At 42.2% G+C, this 24,084-nt stretch overlaps 1 protein-coding gene across 2 annotated transcripts; it reads right to left on the bottom strand.

Annotated features, from left to right (window-relative positions):
• Window positions 1-349: 349 nt before the first annotated feature.
• On the bottom strand, window positions 350-23,409 carry epha2b (eph receptor A2 b). Of its 2 annotated transcripts, XM_077608446.1 has the most exons (17): window positions 23,214-23,316; window positions 22,258-22,337; window positions 19,341-19,989; window positions 9,037-9,192; window positions 7,750-8,091; window positions 7,526-7,656; window positions 6,719-6,890; window positions 6,534-6,633; window positions 5,791-5,846; window positions 5,577-5,702; window positions 4,446-4,631; window positions 4,315-4,376; window positions 4,034-4,243; window positions 3,802-3,951; window positions 3,520-3,713; window positions 2,725-2,880; window positions 350-1,729 (listed from the first exon to the last, which is right to left on the bottom strand). In XM_077608446.1, exons 1-17 carry the CDS (start codon window positions 23,299-23,301, stop codon window positions 1,621-1,623), a joined length of 2,967 nt encoding a protein of 988 aa, XP_077464572.1. In that variant the 5' UTR covers window positions 23,302-23,316; the 3' UTR covers window positions 350-1,620. The 2 variants fall into 2 exon arrangements, with proteins under 2 accessions (XP_077464572.1, XP_077464571.1); XM_077608445.1 differs by having other exon boundaries at window positions 4,315-4,631; window positions 23,214-23,409.
• Between the last annotated feature and the right edge of the window lie 675 nt (window positions 23,410-24,084).

The raw sequence follows: 24,084 nt of genomic DNA, 5'->3' as shown, positions 1-24,084 counted from the left end.
CATTGAACCTTCGTAACCTGCTTTTAGTTTGAATATTTTCTCATTTTCAACTGTAGTACCTCTGCGTAACTTCCAATATTTATTCCGTCTCACATATCTAAATATTCTAAACAAATACTAAGTAGAGTATGACTATGATACTCTTGGAATAATACAGTACAGTTGTATACATTTGCAGTCAAAATTATAAAATATCTTTTTGGGTAAAATCTCAGTTTGTGCCTGTTGTTATTTTTCCAAAGCACACACAGTTGTGCAGGTCAAACCACAGTATCTATGTTCATATTGTTTAACTACACAAGTGTTGATTATACAGGATATATTATAAAAACACACACACAAAGCTTGACAGCATTGTATGTCATCAATCTGGCAGGATTTAAGACTTTATTGCTCCACAAACGCATGAAAGCAAACTCAATTTTGAATATTTCAGTATTGAAAGGGACACTTTTCTTTTCTCCTTTTTTGAATGACAGAGCCACCTTTAATTCTAATCCAAGCTCAGTGTTTTATCAGGAAGAATAAATAAAAAGTCAAAAATAAATATACAATTAAATACACTTTAAAAGCAAAATATGAAGGCATTAACCACTGATGAAGGATCATTTTTGGAAAGGCAGCTAATGGCTTTGGATAGAAAAAGTGGAAAATGTACAAAAGAATCCGTTAAGTGACACTGTATAAAACGGAACACACACAAAAAAACATCCCTTTTCCAAAGCTAGACCTACAATCTACAATAGGATCATTTGAAAAATTCAAGTCAAGAACGGTTTACATCAGTAACACAACAATTTGCAGTCATCAATTAAAAACAAATTAAAAAAAAAAACAAATACTACACTTCATTGTCAAAGCATTTGTTCCCCGTGGCATCCAGAATAGCACAAGAGAATCGGTGTGTAGCTTACAAAAATAGTCCAGACATGGAAACTACTATTTAGTATGAAATAATCTCCACGACGACAAAACTCATCCTCATGACATCTCTTTTTACGAGTCCTGGCAAAACCCGCGCTCTCCATCTTCATTACCGGCAGATCAGATAGAGTGCCTTTTCGTTTGCGCCCTCGCTTTTCTTTTATTTTCTTCTTTAAAAGTAAAAAGCCTAAGACGACATTTTCCCGTCCTTTCTAGGCAAACCAAAACCGCAATATTTTCAAAGGAAGTGCTACATTAGAAATTCTTTAATCCCAGTGGTTTGGAAACTCCCAAATACAAAAAAAGTGAATTATTTACAGAGTACCTCACACGTAAGCCTCACTTTTGCGCACAAGATTATAGCTTAAATTTTGGGCCACCTTTCAAGCGTCCTCACTGGTTAAACAGGAAGTGAAAGATGGATTCCTCTCTTTTTTTCTTTCTTTCCACCCACGTTGCCACACCTTCTGCTTTTGATTCACCCTGAACGCACATGTGAAATCATTCCCACGAGTGATGTTTCTTTTTTTAAACAGGAATGAGTACTTGTGTGTGAAAAAGTGAAGTACAGGAAGTATTTTTTAGGTTTTTTTTCAATTGTGCCGTCCCCACGGTAGCGCTCCAGCTCATTTTGCGAGTCCAAAGGGTTATCTGCTCGCTTCAGTGCTTGATTTCAAGTCCCTTTGTGACGGCCCGTCACACAGCGAAGACGCTCAAGGTGCTAGTCTGGTCTTTCAAACCCAAAATGCTATAGGCGATTCTTTTCAAATGTCCGGGAAGCCTCACTCCGATCTTCTTAATGTCCCTGCAAGACAGGAAAGAGAGAGACACGAGAATCGGTGAGCGTTTCCACTCTGGCCACCTGCCAGCGCTTTTCACGCTCCCGTGCCTTGAAACCATTAAACGGCCGCTTCCACTCCCTTCATGTGGACCGAGTTGAACGTAACAACATGAAAGGACAACACTTTTGGCCAAAGCCTTCATTAACGGCTTTAATGATTTAACAATGATTCAATTGGCTGCCGCTCGCCTTTAGAGTGTTTGCAGATGGGGCCGCGCCGTCGCACCATTTGCCGCGACAAACACTTCAAAGGAGTTTGTCATCTGTTCCCCAATCTCCGCAAATCGCGGAGCAGTTAAGATGTGAATGCCATACGGCAGCCAGGGAAGATGGCCCTTGTGGCTTCCTTTTGGCTGCTCGCCCACTTGGAAAGAGCTCTGGCCTACATTATTGTCCCAAACAAGCAGATCTGATGTGCTCGACTAAGCCTTTTCTCCAAACGTTTGGGCAATTTCACTCAATTGCCGCCTTCTAAGTGCTCCCATACATGTGAGCAGATAAGATTTACTGAAGCTACGATTGCACCTTCTCTTTTTTCAACAATGTTCCCTTCATTTTAGAAAGAAAAAAGCCACAAGGAGCATTTTGCCCTCAACAGCCAAAAGTGACTTTTTGAGGCTTTGCAAAAGCGCCGCTCGGGGCAAATCGTGCGGGCAGAGGGAGGGCTGATGGGATGAGAAAAGCAAGAAGTGGCGTGACCTCAAAAAAAAAAGCCACATCTTTCTTCGTACTTTTTCCATCACAAGGATTTGACAAGTGCTGACTGAGGTCGGAGATGATATTGGCGCCAGCACCAACGATTCTGCAAATTCTCCAAACGATTTGGACGTAGTCGGGAACACGTGCCCCGCTGGGACTACAAACACGCTTGAGCAATAGAATTTATCGAGCGAGACCAAAATTCAATCACATCAAACCAACACGTGGCACCAGTAAATGTGAGCGAGCATCCCACTTACTCGTTCTTCATCTGCATGACCTGGTCCATGGTGACGACGCCGGCACAGCTGAAGTTGTCGCTGTACTGGCTCATCTTTATGGACTCCAGCCACTCGGGCACCGACCTGAAGGGCGAGCCGTCTGAGCCGCTGAAGCTGGGAAGACGGATGGATACGCTGCAGGAGAACAATGAGCACGTATCCTTTCATTATAATGATAAACAAGAGATTGGTTTTATTAAAATGCTCAAGATAGAAATTTGTTGCCAAAATTTGGTGTTGACCTATATGTGGAAGGCAAGGCTTGTTTTTTAAATTAGTAGTAAAAATAGTCACTAATAAAAGGTTTTAAAAATAGTACGTGAGACACATTGTGAGGGAAACCAGTTGGAGCAGTCAAGGAAAAAAGTTATATCTGAAATATGACAGGGACAGCTTTTTCCTCATTGTCACAACAGAAGAAAAAAACTTTCCCTCGTACACCCTTTCACACACAATAAAGACTTTCTAATAGAGTTTGTGTCTCTCTACAATGAATTGTTGCTTCTGGGAAAAAAAACCTAATGTACAATTTTGTCCCTTGATAGGTTTAAAATTAAATCAATGATTCACTAATTCTTCACACCAAGCAATCATAGCTTACAAGTAAAGTAGAAATAGTTGCAGTCCTTGTAGGCCTAAAAGTTCATCCCAAAATGAATATGGCATAAGCTCTTATGTACACGTGGAATAATAATTTTTGAGTTTAATACCATGCGGACGAAAACACAAATAAAATACTTCAAGATCTTCAAATCCAATATGAATAAAAGTTACCGTGGGTCAAAGTCAGCAATGGCCTTGAGTGATTCTGGACTCCGCAGAAGTTTGTCCAGAAGGCTGACGATGTCCCCGAAACGGGGCCTCTTGGAACGGTCCTGGAGCCAGCACTGAAGCATCAGCTGGTAAACGGCCGAAGGGCAGTCCATAGGTGCCGGCAACCTGAAAGCCTCGTTGATCGCCTTCATTACCTGAAAACAATTTAACGGAATTTCTGACGATGCCTCCCAGCGGCCTGTGCCAGTGGCGCAAATTGCCAAGCTCATACTAAAAGCTCACCTCGTGATTACTCATGTCCCAGTAGGGCCTTTCTCCAAACGCCATCACCTCCCACATAACAATACCGAAACTCCACACGTCGCTCGCTGATGTGAACTTCCTGTAGGCGATTGCCTCCGGAGCTGTCCAGCGAATAGGGATCTTTCCTCCCTGTTGAATGAAAAGAGACCAAACTCATGCAATTGTGCATTTATTCTAACAAAATGAAGCTATTTGGCATCGGTTTACTCACACTTGTGGTGTAGGTCCCCTCGGGGTCGTCTTCCAGCACTCGCGATAAGCCAAAGTCAGACACTTTACACTCAAGATTGGTGTTGACCAGAATGTTCCGAGCGGCCAGGTCGCGGTGGACGTAGCTCATATCAGAGAGGTACTTCATGCCCGCGGCGATGCCACGCAGCATGCCCACCAGCTGGAAGGAGGAAATCTCTCCGTCGCGGTCCTAATCGTAAGACACACGTATTTGTTGGATTTGTCCAAATATTTGAACAAGTTGAATTAATATGAACTCACCCTGAGGTACCTGTCCAGTGCTCCGTTCTCCATGTATTCTGTCACAATCATGGCGTGTTTGACTGCAGAAAAAGAAAGGTAGAACATATGAGCAAACTGTGTCCACACTTCTTCAAATATCAAGTCCATACATTTGGTGACCACCCCCTCCAGGCGGATGATATTCTGGTGGGAGAACTGGCCCATGATGGATGCCTCGCCCAGAAAGTCCTGCCTCTGCCTCTCTGAGTAGCCCGGCTTCAGAGTTTTGACAGCCACGGCCACTTCCTTCCTGCTTGGCACCTTCAGAATACCACGATACACCTCACCAAACTCTCCTGGAAGACACAATAGCAATTGTTTACATTAACGCGCGTGGGAAGGTTGTCGACTTGTAGCCTCAGTTGCAGTGTTTAACATGTTCATAAGTGTCCCCCGATCCAATCAGGTGACTTGAAATTGGGCTCGATTACATCATTTTCAGTGAATTACAATTGGGATTTAAACTTTACATATATTCTTTTAAATGAAAAAAATCATGGCTGCCTTTCAAGGCAATGGATGTCCAATTCATTTTGACCGGGACGACTAGCAGCGATTGTTTAATCTCTATTTCCGAGCTGTCCAAAAAGGATCCTCAAAATCTGTTGACTCAAACTTACATGCAAAAAAATGTGATTTAGACATCCTTTCATTTTCCGAGAAATTCTGGTTCATCTATCACGGTCAATGGCAACTAATCAGTTAATAGACATCTTAGGTATTCTTTTTAAAGCAGGTGCGCTGGCAGTGATCATTCACTACTGACAATGTCAGATCATGTGTGGCGGAAGTCTTTTTAGCTTTGCCTGCTTGGCATTCCTTTGTGTGAAACAGGGAGAAAACAAAAGTGCATCAGGTCGTTTGGCCTGAGGCTCTCGCAGAAGTATGCTCAGGTTGGGTGTTGCTTAAGTGGCAGATGGCCTGTGGTGTAGGGCTATGGGAATCAGCTGTCACGTGAGAAGAAAGACAGGGAGCAGGTACAGTTGTGGGAAATGGGGTGGGGGTGAAAATTGCAGAAAAAAGAGGTCTGACTTGAATAAACATCTTATGCGTGGGAGTTAAAAGAAGGTGCTGACGTATCACAACTCGGTCTACAGTTGCCACAACAAGCCATGTCGCTGTTCATCTTACTAAGAGCTAAGCCGCTGTCACTCGACGCGTTTAATGTGGAAAATGTACTGTATAAACACCCCCGCTTGGGATTGCAACATCTCTCAGCAAGCTGGCAGGCTATCACTCACCGGCTCCAATCACTTTCTGTTTGCTGATGTGGTTGGGGTGGATTTCAGTGGCAAACTTCAGGACAGCTGTGTTGGGGTCCTCGTAGGTGTGCGGGTCCACATAGGTCTTCAGCGGCTTTAGTTGCTCTACGTGGGTCAGAAAACAATCATGGATTCATGTTCGCCCACTCATCAGATAAATTTAGTTTGTTTTTAAAGTCAGTCATGTAGGAACCTGAGCTAGAGAAGTAGGCGTCTTCTGGTCCTTGTCTGGTATGAGAGTTTCTTTTCCTGAATAAAAACACAACAATTTTATTTACCGCCTATAAAATAAGGACCCTGAAAAGAAAAAAAGGCAAACGTTTGCTTCCAAATAGACAATATATCTTTGAAAATAAATGCTTGGAACCTGTGCAAAGACAAAGGGCTACTATATGGGTGTTGAAATACTAATAAAAACATTCAAAAGTTTTAATTCCTTTTGAATTTTAGATGAGACATCAAAGTCACTGATCTAAAATTCTAAGATCTAATCAGGTGGGCGGGGGTGCATGTCCAAGTTCCTCCTATAAAAGCCTGCCTAATATCAAAGCCGCAGAGATCTATTGTCAAAGGATGTCTTTGATAAAAACTAATGATGTTCTTTGTTTGCCAAGACGATTTAAAGAAGCAGACGAGGACAATCTTCAGAGTCCTCCACGAACTGATCTACTCAACTTTACAAGACAGAGAAGCACTTCATACCAAGAGGCCTAACCCTTTTGTGACCAGCAATGTAGCACTCTGGACACGTTTCCTTTCAAACTATCCAACCGATGGACATGCAACACTTTCATTTTGTTCCCTTAAGGCTTAGGATGCATTGAAATCCGGGACGTGACAAAAGGAAGAAAGAAAAGACAAGGTGAACACCGACTGAATGCAAAGGTCATTTGGAGGCTCTGTAGAGGAAGAGATGGAAGAAGAGTGCCTACTTACCGCCTGCGTAGGAAGACGACCACGACCACTATGAACAATACGGCAGCGCAAGCGACTGGCACGCCAAAAAGGAGCGCAGGGTTGCTTTGAGTCAGAGGTTCTGGGAAAAAAAACAAATAATGGATGAATTAAAGTAGGATAGTTCCAAAATATCCAACAAAAGTGGCACAAATCGTTCTGTTTACCTGCAGATGAGGTTTCAAATTGTTCCTCCACACTGGAGCCTCCAGGACTACCATCGCTGCTGAGGGCCTGCACCCTGAACAGGTAGGCCGTGCCAGGGGCCAGATCGTTGATCTGAACAGAACTCTTTTCCAGGTTCAGGACCGTGTAGGTGGTGACATCTAGGTTGTCATCCTAAGAAAGCAGGGAATTAACACGTAAGCCTTCCACGCCGTTGTGAGATGGACACTTTCCAAGAGAAAGATTATAAATTTAGAAACAGTCAAAAGGGAATTTACCCAATAAGACAGTCACAACATTTTCATTTCTCAATAAATGTACTTATTTCTAGAACTATAAAGACAAAGAAAATTGCTTATTCTTTTGTTTTTTAGTGTTTGTACTCTTCACCGATATGTCAAACGCTGAAATTGTTTAATACATGGGATAAAATAATTATAGTATTTACACATGTTAGGTATAAATTATTTCAAAGTTCCAGTTGATTTATAGTCATTGTCATCAATCCTCATGTAAAGTGTCCAATGTACACAGTATATTTCCAACATTCTTCTGGTTAAGTACCCATGGAATGTTTCTGGAATATTTCCCATTACTTTGCAAATCTAGTCACAATAAAGGAAATAACTATTTTTCTTTCAGAACTGTGCAATTTTATGGTCTCTATTCAACATAACGATCTGTGGTGATCGTTAAAAATATTTAACGCATTTTTAAATGTCCCTTTAGTTCGCTTTTTTTCCCATAGAAAAGATACATTTTGATAAGTGTTGTTTGTTAAGTTGTTTGATATTTCAACAGAAAAGTACCTTTTTGCGATAGGTAAGTTTGTATCGGAATGGCCGAGGTTGGAAGCGTGGCCGTGGGGACACGTCCCACGAGATGGACAGTTTGGTGGCCGTTCTCTCCACCATTCGAATAGCAGTGATCTTTGGTGGATCTAAAAAGAAAAAGGCATCTTATTCAGATTATTCTTTCCAGCTAGAATGCTAATACATGCTCTTGTTAAAGAAAGAGACCAATTACAAGTCACCTGTGTAGTGCAGAGATGTAGTCAAGGCACTCGTGGATGGAATTGCCTGATTGGCGAACATTGACACACCACTGTGAGCCTCCACAGTGAAGGTATAGTTGAGGTCAGTATCCAGCTCGCTCACGGACACTTTTGTGTCTGTCAGGCCAATGCTTGACGGGTCGTAGTGGATTTTGTCGCCGCAGGGCTGACAGGAAGAGCCCTCACAGCGCTGGCATTCCACACTGTACGTCAAGTCCATCCGACCTCCGCTGTCATCTGGTGGACTCCAGGATAGGAGGAGTTTCCCGGGGGATAGTTGTGTGGTGGTCGCCATGAAGTCTTTGGGAGCAGAAGGCAGCCCTGGGCATAGCATGAATAAGAATATGGATGTTAGACATCAAGGTGTGTTAACTGCAGCCTGGGGGCTATTTGGTTTTTAGCGGCCCCTGGAAAATAGTAAAATGAACAATTCTCAGTGCCCGCTATGTACAACAGTGGTGAGCTGAGATACAAATGAGCCAATATAAAAATATCTCTGAGTTGGGAGCTGTCACCCTGCAAATTCATTCATTAAAAAAAAACTTTAATGATATCATCCTTTAAAAAAATGTATTTAAACAAAATGGTGTTGCCACACGTGTAGACAGACAATAAAACCGTGTTCACAGATTACGTTATCTTCTCAACTCTCCTCCAAACTATTACTGAGAAGTTGTTACAATCTCCTTGTAAATCATGTTTTAAGGGACTAGTGTGCTTACTCTCTAAAAATAATGGTACAAGAGCAAAAAAAGTTATTATCCCTCATGGTCATTTGCTTGAGCTTGTGACCTGCAGATTGGCAATTATTTTCTTCATTTCCTGCTCGGTGTCAAGGTCAGCTAAGTACAAATTGCTCTTGTTTTGATTCTTGCTATGAATGACAAATTAGCCAAAACAATATAACAAAAAACAACCACAATTTCTCTTGCTGAAATTTGCTAGTGATATCCTCGATCCTTTTTCTGAAGTTAAACACGAGACGAAAATCGCACATTTTCCCTTTCCGACTTTTTTGGTTTACTTATTACATGTTTAAACCAAAACTAAGATGAATTACAAAAAATAAATATACTAAACTATTAAGTTCTTTTGCTTTTTTTCTGGCTGATATAGCTTCCTACCAAGGAAAAATAACATTTGAAATCTGTCCTGTCAGAAAAAGCCATGCTTGATTGAATTGCTGTGGAAGAAAAGTGATTTCATTTATGATGGAGAAGTCATAGGAAAGCTGGTGTTGAAAAAGAGATGAAGGCGTGTCACCACCTGAGCAGGGTCCAGTGGAGGGGTCGCCGGGGGCCCGATAGAAGCTATCCATACAAGAGCAGAACAAAGCCCCGGAGCCCGGCCCCTGGGTGTTGGCAGGACATGGCTGACACTTCTCACCGGAAGCTTCTGCTTTGAAGAAGCCAGGCTGACATTCTGCGTAGAAGAAAAAAAGACGTTTGCAAGTGTGACTTGAGGCAAACTTCACATGTGGCATGGAATCAGCCATTCCAGCCTTCTTAAAGATTCAGTGAGTGACCTGAACCTTTTACTTCCTGTGAGTGAGACGGCAAGCTTCAGTGGGTGTGTTATTAGGCAAAGGCTAAAGGTGACAGAGATATGAGAAGGAAAACAGGCTGTGTTCAGTGTTGACCCAAGTCATTACAACTCAGACCATCCTTACAACCTGCCACCGATACTCTTTGCTTCTTTCACATAGAAAACTGCTGCCTCTGTTAATACGAACACAACCAGTCATCCTACATTCCAAGGTAAGAAGACGAGTACCGTGTGAGGATACAAGTTCCAGCCATGCTTAACTATAAACACAGATAATCCCTTTGAAACCTACACACACACACACACACACACACACACACACACACACACAAATGTTCAATTCCGTTTGAGAAGGCCGAGAATCTTCTTTTAATTTTTTTTTTATAGATTACACCATTTTGTTTCAGTCTTTATTCAACCTCATTTTCACTGGACGTCCAACTCTGCCATGGCCCAATTTAAAAAAAAGTTTTAATGAATGCATCTACTACTACTTTTCGATAGTACATGGTAGATTTCTTTGTGGAAAATACCTACTGGAATACAGTAAAAGTCATCACATTATCATGTATATATCTGTATTTGCATAGACACAGGGAGTGAATGGTGGAAAGGCCAGTTGTTGTATGCTCCCTCTTATGTGCTCCAGTTAGGGCGAGCAAAAAGCTTTCCAAATATTTTAGAGACGTTTGAGAGGGAACTGACTGACTGCAAAGTAAATATATTCACAGTACTAATCTATTTGAGATGTGGTGGCGGTATCGATTACTATTTCAAAGTGATGCCATGTAAGAAAAAGCTTCACCTTTGCCAGATGCTTTTGTGAAATTTACCCCACCGAATAGCTTCATTATGGACTAAAATAGAAATATCTTGATTCTCACTAGTCTTTAATAGCAACAGAGTTTAATGACTAAAAACTAAAAGAATATGCTGAAATATGAAAACTGATTATTCAGAACAAAAAAGTTAATATTGGGTGGCTCGGTGACGAGAGTGGTTAGAGCGTCGGCCTCACAGCTCTGGGGTCCTGGGTTCAAATCCAGGTCAGTCCACCTGTGTGGAGTTTGCATGTTTTCCCCAAGCTTGTGTGGTTTGCCTCCCACATTCCAGAAACATGCATGGACACTCTAAATTGCCCCTAGCTATTGGTGTGAGAGTGCATGGTTGTCCACCCCCCCTGGCCCAAAGTCAGCTGGGATAGGCTCGAGCACCCCCGCGACCCTAATGAGGAAAAAGTTATTTTTTTAATTTGATTTTAATGAACATGAGTGAAGGACACTCAACATTGTAGCACATTCTTTCCCCCTCACACCACATGCATGCTTTGAAAACTTACAGCCCAGATAAAGTGACACTTGATTTCACACATCCAGTGTTAGTGGATAGAACTGCAGGTAGCGCGCCCCGCGGTGGGTCGGCATGCTGAAATATGAACTTAATACGGTGTGAAATGTCCCAGAGAGTGCTCCATAAAAGAGTGAAAATGAGAGGCCCTCTTTTGGCCAAGAGCATTCCGCCGGCGGTGGCAATGGTGGCTGTTGCTCGTGCCTTCACACCACGGCACGTTAACGCAAACAGAACATGCAAGCAAACACACGTACGTATGGGTAATATCTGACATCAGAGGGTGGATTATGTCTGCTGCCAATCACCTGTTGGAGTGAATTGGGACTGAATTTCTATTTAAGCGCAAGTTAGATTTTAAGCATGTTGCCTCCTCTGCATGTTGAAATAGTCCCGGACAGATGGCATGAGACTAGAAATGAACGTGAAGGACATACAAGCTTTTGGCTAAAACAATATACTGAAAGATCGGTTTGGTCTTCAGTAATGGCGCAATTGCGGTTGGGGCCCACTGTAGCTCTAAATGACAACTCGATGAGTTGACAACTGTGTTTCTCAATAATGCATTGAAACAACTAAAAAGACCAAAAAAAAGAAACAAGTAAATCAGATTGATAAAAAAACGCAATATCAGACAGACACCAAACACGGAATACTGTATTATATCACTGGGATTATTTCCTCGACAAAAAGCAAAGGAGCTCCTGTGAAGAGGTGTACATTAACTTGAAGAGCAGATAACGTAACAAAGACAACTAGTTTGCATGAAAAAGAATGCGCACACATGTCACTCAAGCCTGCTATTAAGACAGAAGCCCCTGTTTGCCTCAGCCAGCTGCTTTGCTACTTATTAACTGGGCCAAAAGAGGTGCCGAGGTAAGGCGCAGAGGATCTTGACGAAAGGGCAAAAAGACAGAGGACGGACCTGATTCTAGAACAGAGAACGGGAAGCAGCTGCTGCCCACAACTCACATTCATAGCACTACCTCTCCTCACTCGTAATCCCCAAATTCCTTCCTCCCCTCTCTCCAGCTAAGCCATTAACATTGCTATTCATCGGCAAGCAGCAGGCGATGAGAATGCCACGCCATTCAAGTGCTAAGAGAAAAAAAGCCTTGCAGATGGGAGTTGCCCAAATGCCACATGGCAAGTAAAAAAAGGCAGGCTGAATTCTCTGTCTGCAAAGCATCTTGCTTAACCCTACAGTCACATCAAGATGCATTCCAGTGGGCGCCACACAACAGGAGGTCCCTGCCAAAGCAAGGCACATTGCTACACTTTAAGTTCCATTTTCCGTTGAGAAGAAAAAGCTATTGACTTTTTCATCTGCATCATGTTAATCGATCAGGGAGAGTATTGTTTTTTTCTGTGTTGCATCCATTTCTAAACTGGTTGGGGAGTTTTTGCAAAAGTTTGGAATATCTGTTGCAATCTGCTGATGCCACTAAATATTTTGTTGGAAAACACGCAACAGTAAGGAACTGTTTTTGATGTTGCCTTTTGAGGTCAAAATGCGGACAGCATAATGAAGAGCTTTGTTCTAAACACCAATTGAAGAAGGAAGTGACAGTCCAAACAGGGAAAAAATCATATTACCGTTGAAGCTTGAAGGGGCATTTTAAGTTACCCTGTAATTTCAACATAAAGGAAAACATTGCTAACTTTGTGGGAGAACCATATATGCGTCCGCAAAATGATTCCAGGTCGGTCCTCACTGTGTGGAGTTTGCATGTTCTCCCGGAAGCTACAAGTACCAAACTCCATTGACATTACCCCATCGGGACATCACAAGTACAACAGTTGCACTAGCATTACCTCAATTAAATTCTCTGGGCATGAATGGATTTATCTGGATGTGCGATTGAGTCAATGCCCACAGAGCAATGAGAACGAGAATATTTATAGGCAGCCTCAGAAATCAGTTTTTAATTTCAATCGGTTTTTAAGTTTGAGCAGATGACTGTTGAGTTATTTGCCAAGAAGATTCTTCGAAAACATTGCCAGGAAACTCTGTAAGTTCACGTAGAAAGCGGATTGTTTCGGGACATGGCAGGAAGCAGGAAGCGTGAGACTGACGCAGCGCTTCCTTCCTTCCTCAAGCGTTCATTGAAAGAAAGAAAACATAGCAAGCATGACCAAGAGAAGAAGCAACATTGAGAAAAGTGTGCAGATGGGGGAGGGTCAAAACCTAAACAAATACTGTTGATATGACCGAGTACAAAAACCCTTTTGAGTCCAAGCATCTGATGAACTTAAGGCACCCAATTTCCCTCCTCACTGCTCCAAAGTGAAGCGCTGTTTGTCATCTGAGAGGCCCCGCCATCCTCCAGTCGCTCTGTTTGTTTATAGAGGCTGAGTGCAAGGGGCCTGTTACATTTTAGAAGCCCCCTGGTCCAGGAGCTGGAGCCACAACCAGCCCCTCCCGTTGCGTCTGCACAAGTTAAGATGGATGAGATGGTGACAGTGATGAATGCGTGCTCGGATAGATGGATGAATGGCTAACATGGAGGCTTGACAAGGGAAATTGCCCCCAAGACCTGAGGCATAAGTGGAAGGGGGGCCCCGTGATGGAGTTTGGCAGTAAGGTCATGTGTGCCTGAGGGCACCAGCGGGTTAAAGTGTGCGTGGCTTTCAGAGACTCGCCGGCCAAGTAAAAACAAACTCATGTTCGCAGTGAGGAACTGCCAGAAGTATGGCCAAGGAACACAAAAACACATTGACTGGATGAATTCAAAGAAATGTGTAAATCATTATCCTCAACTTCTCTTTCAGTTCCTGAGCTACTTGAATCTATCACGGCAGCATGTCATGTCATTTTGCACGAATGCAGGGTGACAACATGTCATTAGCGTTTTGGCTGCTATGGGGGGGCAGAACAATGGGGGTCTCTGTTGGGGGAGGTTTCATGAGGTGGGAGAAGGTGCTAGGTAGTGGACGATGGAAGTATGGCGCATGAACGGGGGTTGGTCATTAGCCAAAAGGATTAGCAGCTGTAAGGGTATTACATCTGTTTGACAATTGCACTCAGGCTTTCATGTGGCCGTTAACAAACACAATCCATTCTCTTATCCCCGTTCACCTCTCGGACCACCGGCAACAGGGGGAGGCTGGATGCACCAAGTGAAAAGACATGTTCCAAAAGTTAAGCCGCTTCTTTGAAGGGGGCTGAGGAATAAAAGGGAGGACTTGATCCAGCCTAAAGCTAGCTCTTTGAGAGGGGTGGAAATTTCACTGTAAAGGCCCAAAAATCAATTGCCGTTGTTAATCACACATAATAATGCAGTTAAGTCGAGGAAGTCTGCGCAAAATAACCAAATAGACTATAAACATACAGTCAAAGCTTGGTATGAGGATACGAGAGGACTTTGATAAAGTAGTAGTTGACGTTAGCAAATATCCACACAAGATAGCTGGAATAAACTTCAGCAATATTGCATGACATAAACATTCAACAGACAGATACTGTAGACAGAGAGGCTAAAAGTACTGAAAAGAAAGACAAGAAGTATGTGCGTACTTAGCACAAGTACAGTAGTACAGTAGCCTAAGACATCAAATTCATTTGAGGTGGGAGGGCTGGAATTTCATGCTCATGTTTCAGTGCCATTGATGACAAAAGATGTCCAATCCAGTTTAACTGGGAGGCTCTGGCAGTGAAGGATCACCTTGTGTGTCCTGCTCAATTGGGCAAGTGAACACGCAGACAGCCAGGTATTAAACACAACAGAACGCTTAACTTCCAAGTGAAATGCAGCAGTCAAATTCAATAGAGTTGGCTGAGTGTGGCCAGCTACAATAGAAAGCCCTGAGCCAAACCATTTGGGGAGTCAACCAAGGATTAGGTGGCCTCCGGTTTCCGCTCGTCCTGTTGGCAATGGCGGGTGGCTGGCTGTTGTCGGATGAGGAGATGAATGACACGCTAGGCAGGAAAGTGCTGAGGTCACCTCGCAAAGCAGAAGAACAACACAATGCTCTTTGCATCGATATGTCCCCCTCCCCGCCTCCACCAGCACACACATCCATATGCATAACATTCGGAAAAGCACAGGGCCAACAACAATTTGTACTGGGGAAACCACATCAATACATTTCACGAAATATGCTTGTTTCTTTAACAAAAATGTGCAAGCCAAGCAAAGCTTGTGAAACCTCAAATTAGAAAAGATCAGACGGAACGGAACACATCCACAACCCACTTTTCAATCCGACACAGACTATAGAGACCCCAGAACCGATTAGAAAAAAAAAACACTTTTCCCACACACCATCAGACTATGTGCTAAATACTGCTGCTTTTTTGAAGGTTTACATTGTGCAATGCTTCTGCTGGTTTTATAGTAGACTGTTAACACTACACCAGAAATTAAGTACACTCATATAAAATATAACATATTTCATATAATATAATGTACCTTCCTTTTTTGTCAACAGTCATCTATATTATATTTAAAATAGCTCATTTTTGTGTTTTTTGTTTTTGCTTTAGACTTGAGTGGGCATCAATAAACCTACTCCTACTTACTTTTAGAACATTAAAAAATACACTGTAATATTCTCTCTATGTAAAGATATAATTCATTCCATTTGGTCAATCAGATCTCAACTGCAAAATCAATATAATCTGACCAAGACCATGTGCAGGTTGCTTGAATTATTTTAGCCAATTAGATTATGTCCTTGCAGAGCCAGTATTGACAATGTTATCTTTTTTTTCTTCAATCTACTGATTGGTTACTAATACATTTAGGTTGATTGATTGAAAAATATCTTTTTAGTTTAGTTCAACAGCTGCGCATTAATAGCCTATCATTAACACTCATTCCTCTGCAATGTCGAGCAAGCCAATACACCTCGTTTTTTTAGTCACGCAAGAGCTACATTAAGGATATAATTTATGGAGAAAAGAAACATAAAAGCCATCAAATTATTGATCCATTTCCTGTTTGTTAGTGGACAGAGCCTGACATCTTTTTTTCATCTCTCGTGTTGAAACATGACAATTTGAAAGCTCCTTGATCATCTCATATTTCGTGACTTTCTAGCCCGCCGGGCACAACTTACTTAGTCACCACATCATTTAAACAAGCAGAAAAATAAAGGTCAATTTTCCTGCCTTCAAATGAGTGAGGCTTTCTCTGTCAATTGTGGCGGTAACGGTTGCTGATGTGGACGTGGTTTGTGTTGCATTATTACTTTCAAACCAATCCTCTACACCTGAGATATTTGTGTCCACATGTGCGACAAAAATGGTTGTGTACCTGACAATGTTTCAATCAGTCGCCTACAGTTCTCAGCTGCTTGACATCATTCCCATAGAACGGTTTTAAACTTGCATATTTTGCAAATCATCCCATTTGGATTCCTTTTAAAATCAAGCAAAAGCTTTGTGGAGATCAGTCCTGATCATTCCCGCAGAACAATGGTTCAATATGTTGAATTCATTTACTCTAAATGCTCCCCTTGAGCGAGATGTTCAAGTTCTGCAAATTCTAATCTCTCAAAATCACCAACACATTTAGTAAGTGTGCCAACTTGTTACCTTTTGGCTCCCAGCGCTTTCCATTAAACACTGAAAAAGAAAGATAGGAGTGTACAAAGATGGGACTCTTCAAATAAATACACTGCCAGAGGGAAAATAGGAGCGGTCAGGGTGTGCGAAGAAGTAAACGTTTCACAAAAAGGAAGGGGGGGAAAGCACACAAGACCAGTAGTTACGTAAACACACCCAAGTCAATTACTAGCCATTCACATCACTCACCACACAAGTAAAATTTAGTCATCGACTGGTCATTGCGTCATCCGAGGATGAACGTGGAGACAGAAGCAGAATGGAAAATTAGGAGAAACTAAATCCAGTTTACAGGAACTCTCTGGTGAGACCAATAATCACTTTACTGGAACTCCACAAAGGCTCCGGCATGTCCAAGACGCTAATTCTGTGCTCGCCAGTCCAAATATTTCGCATTGCGTTTTCCAGAGGATAAACCGTGACCTGGGATTAAGTGTAATAAGGCTGATGAGCGGAGGACCCAGAGGGATACGCACCAAGTCTGGCAGCCAAGGCCGTTTTTGCACCGTCTCCCAGATGATAAGGGCTTTTATTGGAGTGGGAAGGATTATGGGTAACGAAGGACGGGTTAGGAAATGAAGAAAAAGGGAGTTTGGCTAACCATCTCATTGCAAATAGCTGTACAGTGGAGTCTTAAGATACACTCAAGTTTACCTCTTCCAACTACTTTTCTAATAGGACATTATGCCAAGAGAGGTGTCCTTGGGTCCAAATGTTGTTAAGGCTGCAGGCAATTTCAAGCAGAAAAAAAGTCACAGAAATGTCAAAAGAAATTAATGTCAGTGAAATAACTAAAAGTCTGCGCACTTCAACTTTCGGAAACTCTGCTACATAAACAGCTATTGACCAATCATATGTTCTAGCAACCTTTCTTAGCTGAAAACCTCCGGTAAGCGTTCGCATTGGCCCCATTGTCTCGTTACCCGACTGCCAATTAGCCCTCCAACTTTGCGGAAGGCTCTGAAAGGATTAGAGTGAAGCCGTGTTGTTACTTCAAACTTGCCATTCTTGTTTGAATTCCGATTTGTTGCCGTTTTATTTATTGTGGCAAGAGGGGCGGCCTACTAAGTCAAAAGGGTAAATACTTGTGCGAGTGTTAATAAACACTTGGTCAAGCTCTGATATATCTGTAACTTGACTGTCATGCATCGTAAGAGCCAAAATAAACCAAGTGTTTTCATTCCAAACCAGTTGGCTGACAGACATGAGTTTATGAATGTGATTAAATTCTCCACAGTCAATTGAAGGAGATTGTAGTCCCACCAAGAAAGATGACCTATTCAGCAAAAGGCAACATCTTTAAATGTTTGAGGATCTGATGGAGAGCAAAAGCAGACCTTTTCACCTTCATCTCCAACTTCCTTAATGCGTCTCTGAGCTCCCATTCGACTTCATCTTGGATTTGACGTGTTTAGTCATTTTTATGGGAGGTCTTGACCCAAGTCCCCCACAACCGCCCCACCACCACCAAGCACTACCAGCATGCCTGGGAAGGAGACTGCTCTTCAACAAACGGATCAGGAATGCATTTGGGAGGTAAGCGGGGAAACACAGTGCCTCATTGTTCTACCTTGACATTCCCATCTCTGTTTTAAAATCACAGCCCTCTCCTAAACACAAGCTCTGTGTCACTTTTGTAAAGTTTTGCTCTCATTCCTACCTCCTTCCCTCATCATCCCACCTGGTGCTTTTCCCTGCAGCCACAAATGATACACTGACAGTAAACTTCAGCACTTTTATGCAATCAGGAGGGGAAGCTAAGTGCAAATCTATTACAGGCACGCAAGATTTACAACCATAATCCCCCGCGAATTGTATACCTGTGTGTGTGTGTGTGCGTGTGTGTTTACCGCGGCAAACTCCAAAGGAGCAATATGAACGGATTGAAAGTCATGAGGTGGTTAGTCATCGGAACAGGCTTGTCTATGCACGCAGTCGCATGGTACACCTTAAAGCTGAGGGCGATGACATTGAGGAAATTTAATCTGCGTTTCTACTGCACCGAGAAAAACAGAAATTCCCGTTTTGACAGTCCAAATTGCCAGCTGTGTTTGCTAAAATTTGGCCCCGACAAAGTCAATTTCTGGGATTTAAGTAAAGGGTCGTTAATTCTTAGTACTCTGACTTTCAGGGTCTGTGAAAAGCTTGTAGCTGCATTTACTCTTATGGCATATCAATCTTCCCAAATGCAATGAAATGTCATTAACAAGTTCAGGCCCTTTATTTTTGGGGATAATTTGTTTTGGCTTATTCCCACCGTGGTATGGTTTAAAGACAATGTCTGCTTTTTGAATTAGGATGACAACGTTATTTTGTCTAAAGAGGGTTGTGGTTTCAAATTAGGGTTTGAAGACAAATGTTTTGATTGTAAATCACAGTTTTGACAGGAGGTTATGCTTTCAAAGAATGATTGAAATCATTTTAAAATAGCATTTCATATTTTTGGAACCTAAGATCATAGTTGGCCTGCTATTCGCTGGCCATCAAGTCAGGGCTAGCCTCCTACAGTTCATAGTTAGCTGGGATAGGCTCCACACCACTGGGACCCACGTGAGTAAAAAGTGGATGAATGAATGATCATTATAGTTTCTAAGATTTTTGTTTTAAACTTAGAGGTTTATAGTAAGTGTTGGAGTTACAATAAAGAGTTTTTTTTAGCAGCAGTGTTTGATTTCCATAAGCTTTTTCTTTTGTTACGTTCGCGATCTCCAATCACATCCAAAGGTTTCATCTATATGAAAGACAAACAAAGTGAGAAATGAGCGTACTTTTGTGTAAAAACCCAAAAGGGAATTCTAACAATGCTTCTGCATAGAGCGGAACATTTTGCACTGACCCTGGAGAATAAAAGGTGCTCGCAATGTCAACGTCTAGCTTGTGCTTCCAGGTTAGGGATGATGCCGAGACATGTAGCATTCCTTCCATTGCAGCGGAGGCACGTTAGCCAAGGGGAGAATTCCACTGAGCAATGATAATAACGCCCATGACAAACATAAGCAGCAAACGACAGTATCGCAACCCAAACAGACAACGAAGCCAAACGGTTAGTGCGAAGAGACACCACACAGAAGGAAACAACTGTATGCGGAGTGTTCATTGGAACCCTTACCTTGACACATATCTTTGACCTTTTCGTAGCCCTCTTTACACTGGCATTGCCCGACTGGAACCACCCATTCTCCATCCAAGGTGCAGTACACGCGAGGTATCTCCTCGCTGACGGCGTTTTCCACGCATATGCCATTCACTTCTCTTAGAGCTTGGTTCTCGCCACCGGCCACTGTTTCAGGGAAGGATGCCAGGCTTATCACTGTCGCGGGGCAGGTTTTGTAGTAAACCCTGACCGACAGAAGAGCCACGCAGGCGCCGATGTCTTGAAAAGCCAAGTAGAAGCCTTTCCGTGAAAGGTTCTCCACCACCCGAGTCTCGGTATTAATGCGCAGTTCGTTCTTGCTGGTGATCTCGTCTGGAGCGATCGTGGCTACTTTCTTGAACTGACCCTTGCGGAAGGTGGTGCCCACGTCGACATCCGATTCGGAAGTGAAAAGGTTGAAGGTTTCCTTACAGGTCATTGACACACCGTCAAAGGAGTTGCAGTCACGTACGACGAACTGCAGCTCCACAAAGACCCGCGAGGCCGAAGGTCGGCGCTGGATAAAGGTAGTGCGCAGCCAATTGTCTTGCTCACGTTCGCCCACGTTGCAGACCGAGTAGGTGTAGAACTGAGAGCCGTTCAGAGTCCGTTGGACCACTTCCCACTGAAAGACAAAAATGAGATGAGATTAAAGCAGTCGACACGATCATACACGTTTTTGATTAATATTATTATGTATTCGGTTTCGTATGTCTGTCGTTTTGTGTTCAATATAACGCAAGAATAAATAAAGGAACTATCATTAAACTTGTTAGTAATATGAAACAGAAGAGGTCATTACATTTGGAGGTAAACTGGTCAAAGGTCAAAGAGATCATTAAACAAATTTTGCGATAACTTCATCATGATTTAGCCCAGGGGTGCCCAAGCTATTCCACAAACAAACAAGAGCACACATGTTTTCACCAATCTTATAAATGTAATCAGTTGATTGCAGTCAGGTGCTGTTAGTTTCTACAGGAACCTCATTGGTTAGCATGCCTGTGCAGGATCAGTTAAAACAAAGACCACCTTTGAGTACCGATTTGGAGACTCGTGCCTTAGCCCATTAAACACGTTTTTTTCAAGGTAGTTTATATTAAAAGAGTCCCGACTACCTAATATGGCAATGCTTTGACTTTGGCTGCTTAGACAGAATTCTACTCAGACTGCTCCTCTCGTTTGAATAGGATTTACATACTGAACTAGCCAAACATTTATTTTGGTCTAATGGGCATAATGTGAGAAATGTATTTTTTAAAAGACTTGAATAAAAACATATTTGGGTTTCTAGAGAATCTTGCCCTCAAATAGAAAATCTAAGCCACAAAGTTATCTTGGTCTGCCTATTCCTGAATACACTGTTGCAAAACAGGGCTAATTTACATAATAATCACTTCAACACTGGATTTCAACACCCGTACTTGGCTGGTTGAAGCTTGGCTGACAGATACCTTGTTGAAGGCTTCCGATTTGTGTTGTAACAGATGCATGGATTACCTTGCATTAGTTTTCGAATCCAAACGTGACTGTTCCTTTACAGTAAATTGGTGAGGGGGAGGAATTTTGTTCTTAAATACTAGTCTGTCATGAGTTGTCTTGTAAACACTACGTATAAAATAATTTTCTTTTTTTTTGTTTCAATACCGGGAAACACCGAGACATATTTTGTCAGCGTGGACGATCACAAGCAAAGAGCCCCCTTTTAATAATCTGGGTATTTGGACATCATGTCCTATATGTGTTATTAGGACACCTGGGAACACTTGAAATTGTTAAATGCTGCCTGGACATGTTTCCATAACTGGGCAATTTAACATAACTGATGCCGTGTTATGCTTTTAACAGCAACAAAAAAAAACTAAATTTGAAGCGCAAATTGGATTCCTCTGCTTAATGTAGTAAGACTGACAGCATATCCCATACAAGGGTTCAATCACTGTAGTCTCGACCTGGACTAGATTTCCATCACTGTAGCTAATAACTGGACCAAGGGAAAATGGATAGAGTGTTCATTCCGCTACAAATTCTCTACTGGACCAACACAGCGTGAGAAAGCAGTCGAACCTCCCAAAGTATTTCCAGGCCGTATTCCGACACTACGTTTACTGTATACTAAAAGTTGCCACAAATATTTCTGGAAAAGCCACAACATGTTTGAACACAGCCTTGGGCCTCAAGGAACAACTGGCCCCACGGGGCCTTTTCAAGGCGGGCTAGGTATGCAGTGTTTGTACACATAAACTAGTAGCTATATAAAATGGCATGGCCACCCCTGGTATACAAAGTGACGGAAAAGTAGCATTCAACGCAGAAGGACCACACATCTGAGTCATACTAAGCACATAAAACGAGGCTATTTCAAGTGATTGGGACTGCTCAATTACTCTGAAACCACATTATGGAATTGGACAAACACACCTCTAGTTTAATAAACTCAGCCTTAGTGGAACAAAGGAGCCATTTTCATTTGTTTGAGAAACTTTGAAAAGCAGTATGGAGGACTATCAAAAGGAACTCTCTTCTCTGAAAAAGGAGGCCGTACTAAAAAGTTAATTGCTTGCTAACATACAATTGCGCAGCCCGAGCTTCCATACCACAAGAAGCCACAAGTATTCCAAGTTCAGGGCAAGCTGCTATTCTGTCTGCCTGCCTGAGCTTTGGCGGAGCCCAGACTGGCTCAGCAGCAACTTCAACTCCTTCCTTCTCTTACGCAGAGTCAACAAGTGGTACATTAGACACAAAAAGGCTGAGACCTTTCACAAGCACGCCACACAAGTCAAATATTTCACACAAGCGAGGCTTGGCCCTTTCCTGTGCGAAGTCTCCGTGCGGGCAAATTCCAAGTGTGTAAAACGTGTGGGCGCTGCGCAGAGGCAAAAGCGATACTCACCCCGGGTTTCTCCCCCTGCTCGAAAGGCCATGTCAACCAGCCCAGCTCGCCACCCGTGGCCTTCATGTCCAAAAGCACCTCTGTGTGATGAGACACCAATAAAAAGTCAAGCACATTTCAACGGGTGTCAATCTCATATTCATCGCCAGCCACGTCCTAGTTAGTTTCCCACAGAGGGATTTTTAAAGCTTTTAAATGTTATTCCATTCACAAAGTAAATGATTAAAAAACATTTTAAATAGAAAAAAAACACCCCCTTAATGACAACAATAAAATACAATACTTTAGTAAACCTGTTTATCAACCGCAAGGGAGGACTTGGTAAAAAATATATATTTATCAATGTCAGACAATATGTAACATTAACACTGAAGGTTAAAAAAACAAAAAGAAGCATAATGCAAAATGTTTAAACTGTATTTTTTTTGTAAAATAAAAACTGGTTCTAAAATAAGTTTTAAACAGACTTTACAGATGGCTACAGGCTAATACATTCTTAACATAGTTTTGTATTCATGAGCTAAAAAACTAGTGCAAGTTACATTTACAGTTTATTCAATTTAGAAATTATTTCCCCAAACCATTCGAAGTAGCCTGCATTGGACTTGTTAAACTTTGAAAAGCTTATTATGAACAGAAGTTAAGGAGAACAGCACCAACCAAAAAAACTAAACACTTGGGTTCAATACCTGTGGAAATTGGTAAAAAAAGAAAAAAAAGATATGAAATCTGTTCATTTATGAAGTCCTCACGCAGTAAAAGTTACTTTTAAAATAAAAAAATGACAATTACACAACCAAGTGGCTAATGTTGATAAAGTTATAACTACCACGGTTAAAGTGCTCAAGTATATAGTTTTATTATATGGCGTGTTATGACGCTCGAAACTCCCTTTTTCTCCGCGTGGCTTTCAACTCCAGGGGAAAAAAAACTGCAAACTTTTAACCAAGCCTTACCTTCTTTACTTTGCAAGGTGACGAGGATGCCGTTAATGAGCACATAGGTGATGATTAAAAGCGATCGGTGTCCTGTGAAATATTCCATCGTTCCCACTGGCTTGCTTGCTTGCTTGCTCGCTGTGTGCTCTTGAGCCCGCGACTGAGCGACTGAGGAGCGCCGCACAATACACACGCGCGCGCGCACACTCATTCACAAAGCAGAAACGCCTGCAAACTGGAATGTGCGCGTGTGTGTGTGGGTGTGTTTGCGAGTGTGGGCGGGCGAGAAGGAGGGAGGGAGGGAGGAATGGAGGAGGATTAGGAAGGGAAGGCTTCTTCTGAGGAACCTTGGTTGCATTCAAAAACTTTTGGAAATGTTAAAGGTCCTCTAAGGTCAAATTAAAATGAAGAAATTGGAAATACAAAGACTGTGCTTAACCCCCTGTCAAATTGGAATGAATAAAAAAATAACCAATGCGTGAATAAGGCTTTCAAAATGCCTCGTCCTCTCAGTGCTAGGATTCTGTAGGCATGTCCGGGCTGACTGTCACTCACTCACCTGGCGTTTGCAAGCGTTGATGCCAATGAAGTTTAGCACGGTTTCTCCGTCAATGCAATCGTGTATGTTTGAACCATCCCAGCCAGAATACAATTATGTCTGTAGCCATCCTTTAAAAATGATCAATATACAATTCGCGTATGCTCCGTTAGTGGATTGCAGCAGCAGGGGGATAAATAGAAACTTTCACGTTCCTCTTTTTGTCTTCATCCCAGCTCTGGTACTATGTTCTTGGAAATTAATTTCAATAGTGTCACAGGAAGTTCATGCCCATTTCACAGAAGACAGTCCGAACCCAGATTTGAACCTCTAAACTCAAAACTTGAGATG

Source organism: Stigmatopora argus, chromosome 1 (genome assembly GCF_051989625.1).
Source record: "Stigmatopora argus isolate UIUO_Sarg chromosome 1, RoL_Sarg_1.0, whole genome shotgun sequence".
Classification (NCBI taxonomy): domain Eukaryota; kingdom Metazoa; phylum Chordata; class Actinopteri; order Syngnathiformes; family Syngnathidae; genus Stigmatopora; species Stigmatopora argus.
The sequence above is the reverse complement of the archived record's forward strand: the minus strand, read 5'-3'. Positions and strand labels throughout refer to the sequence as shown.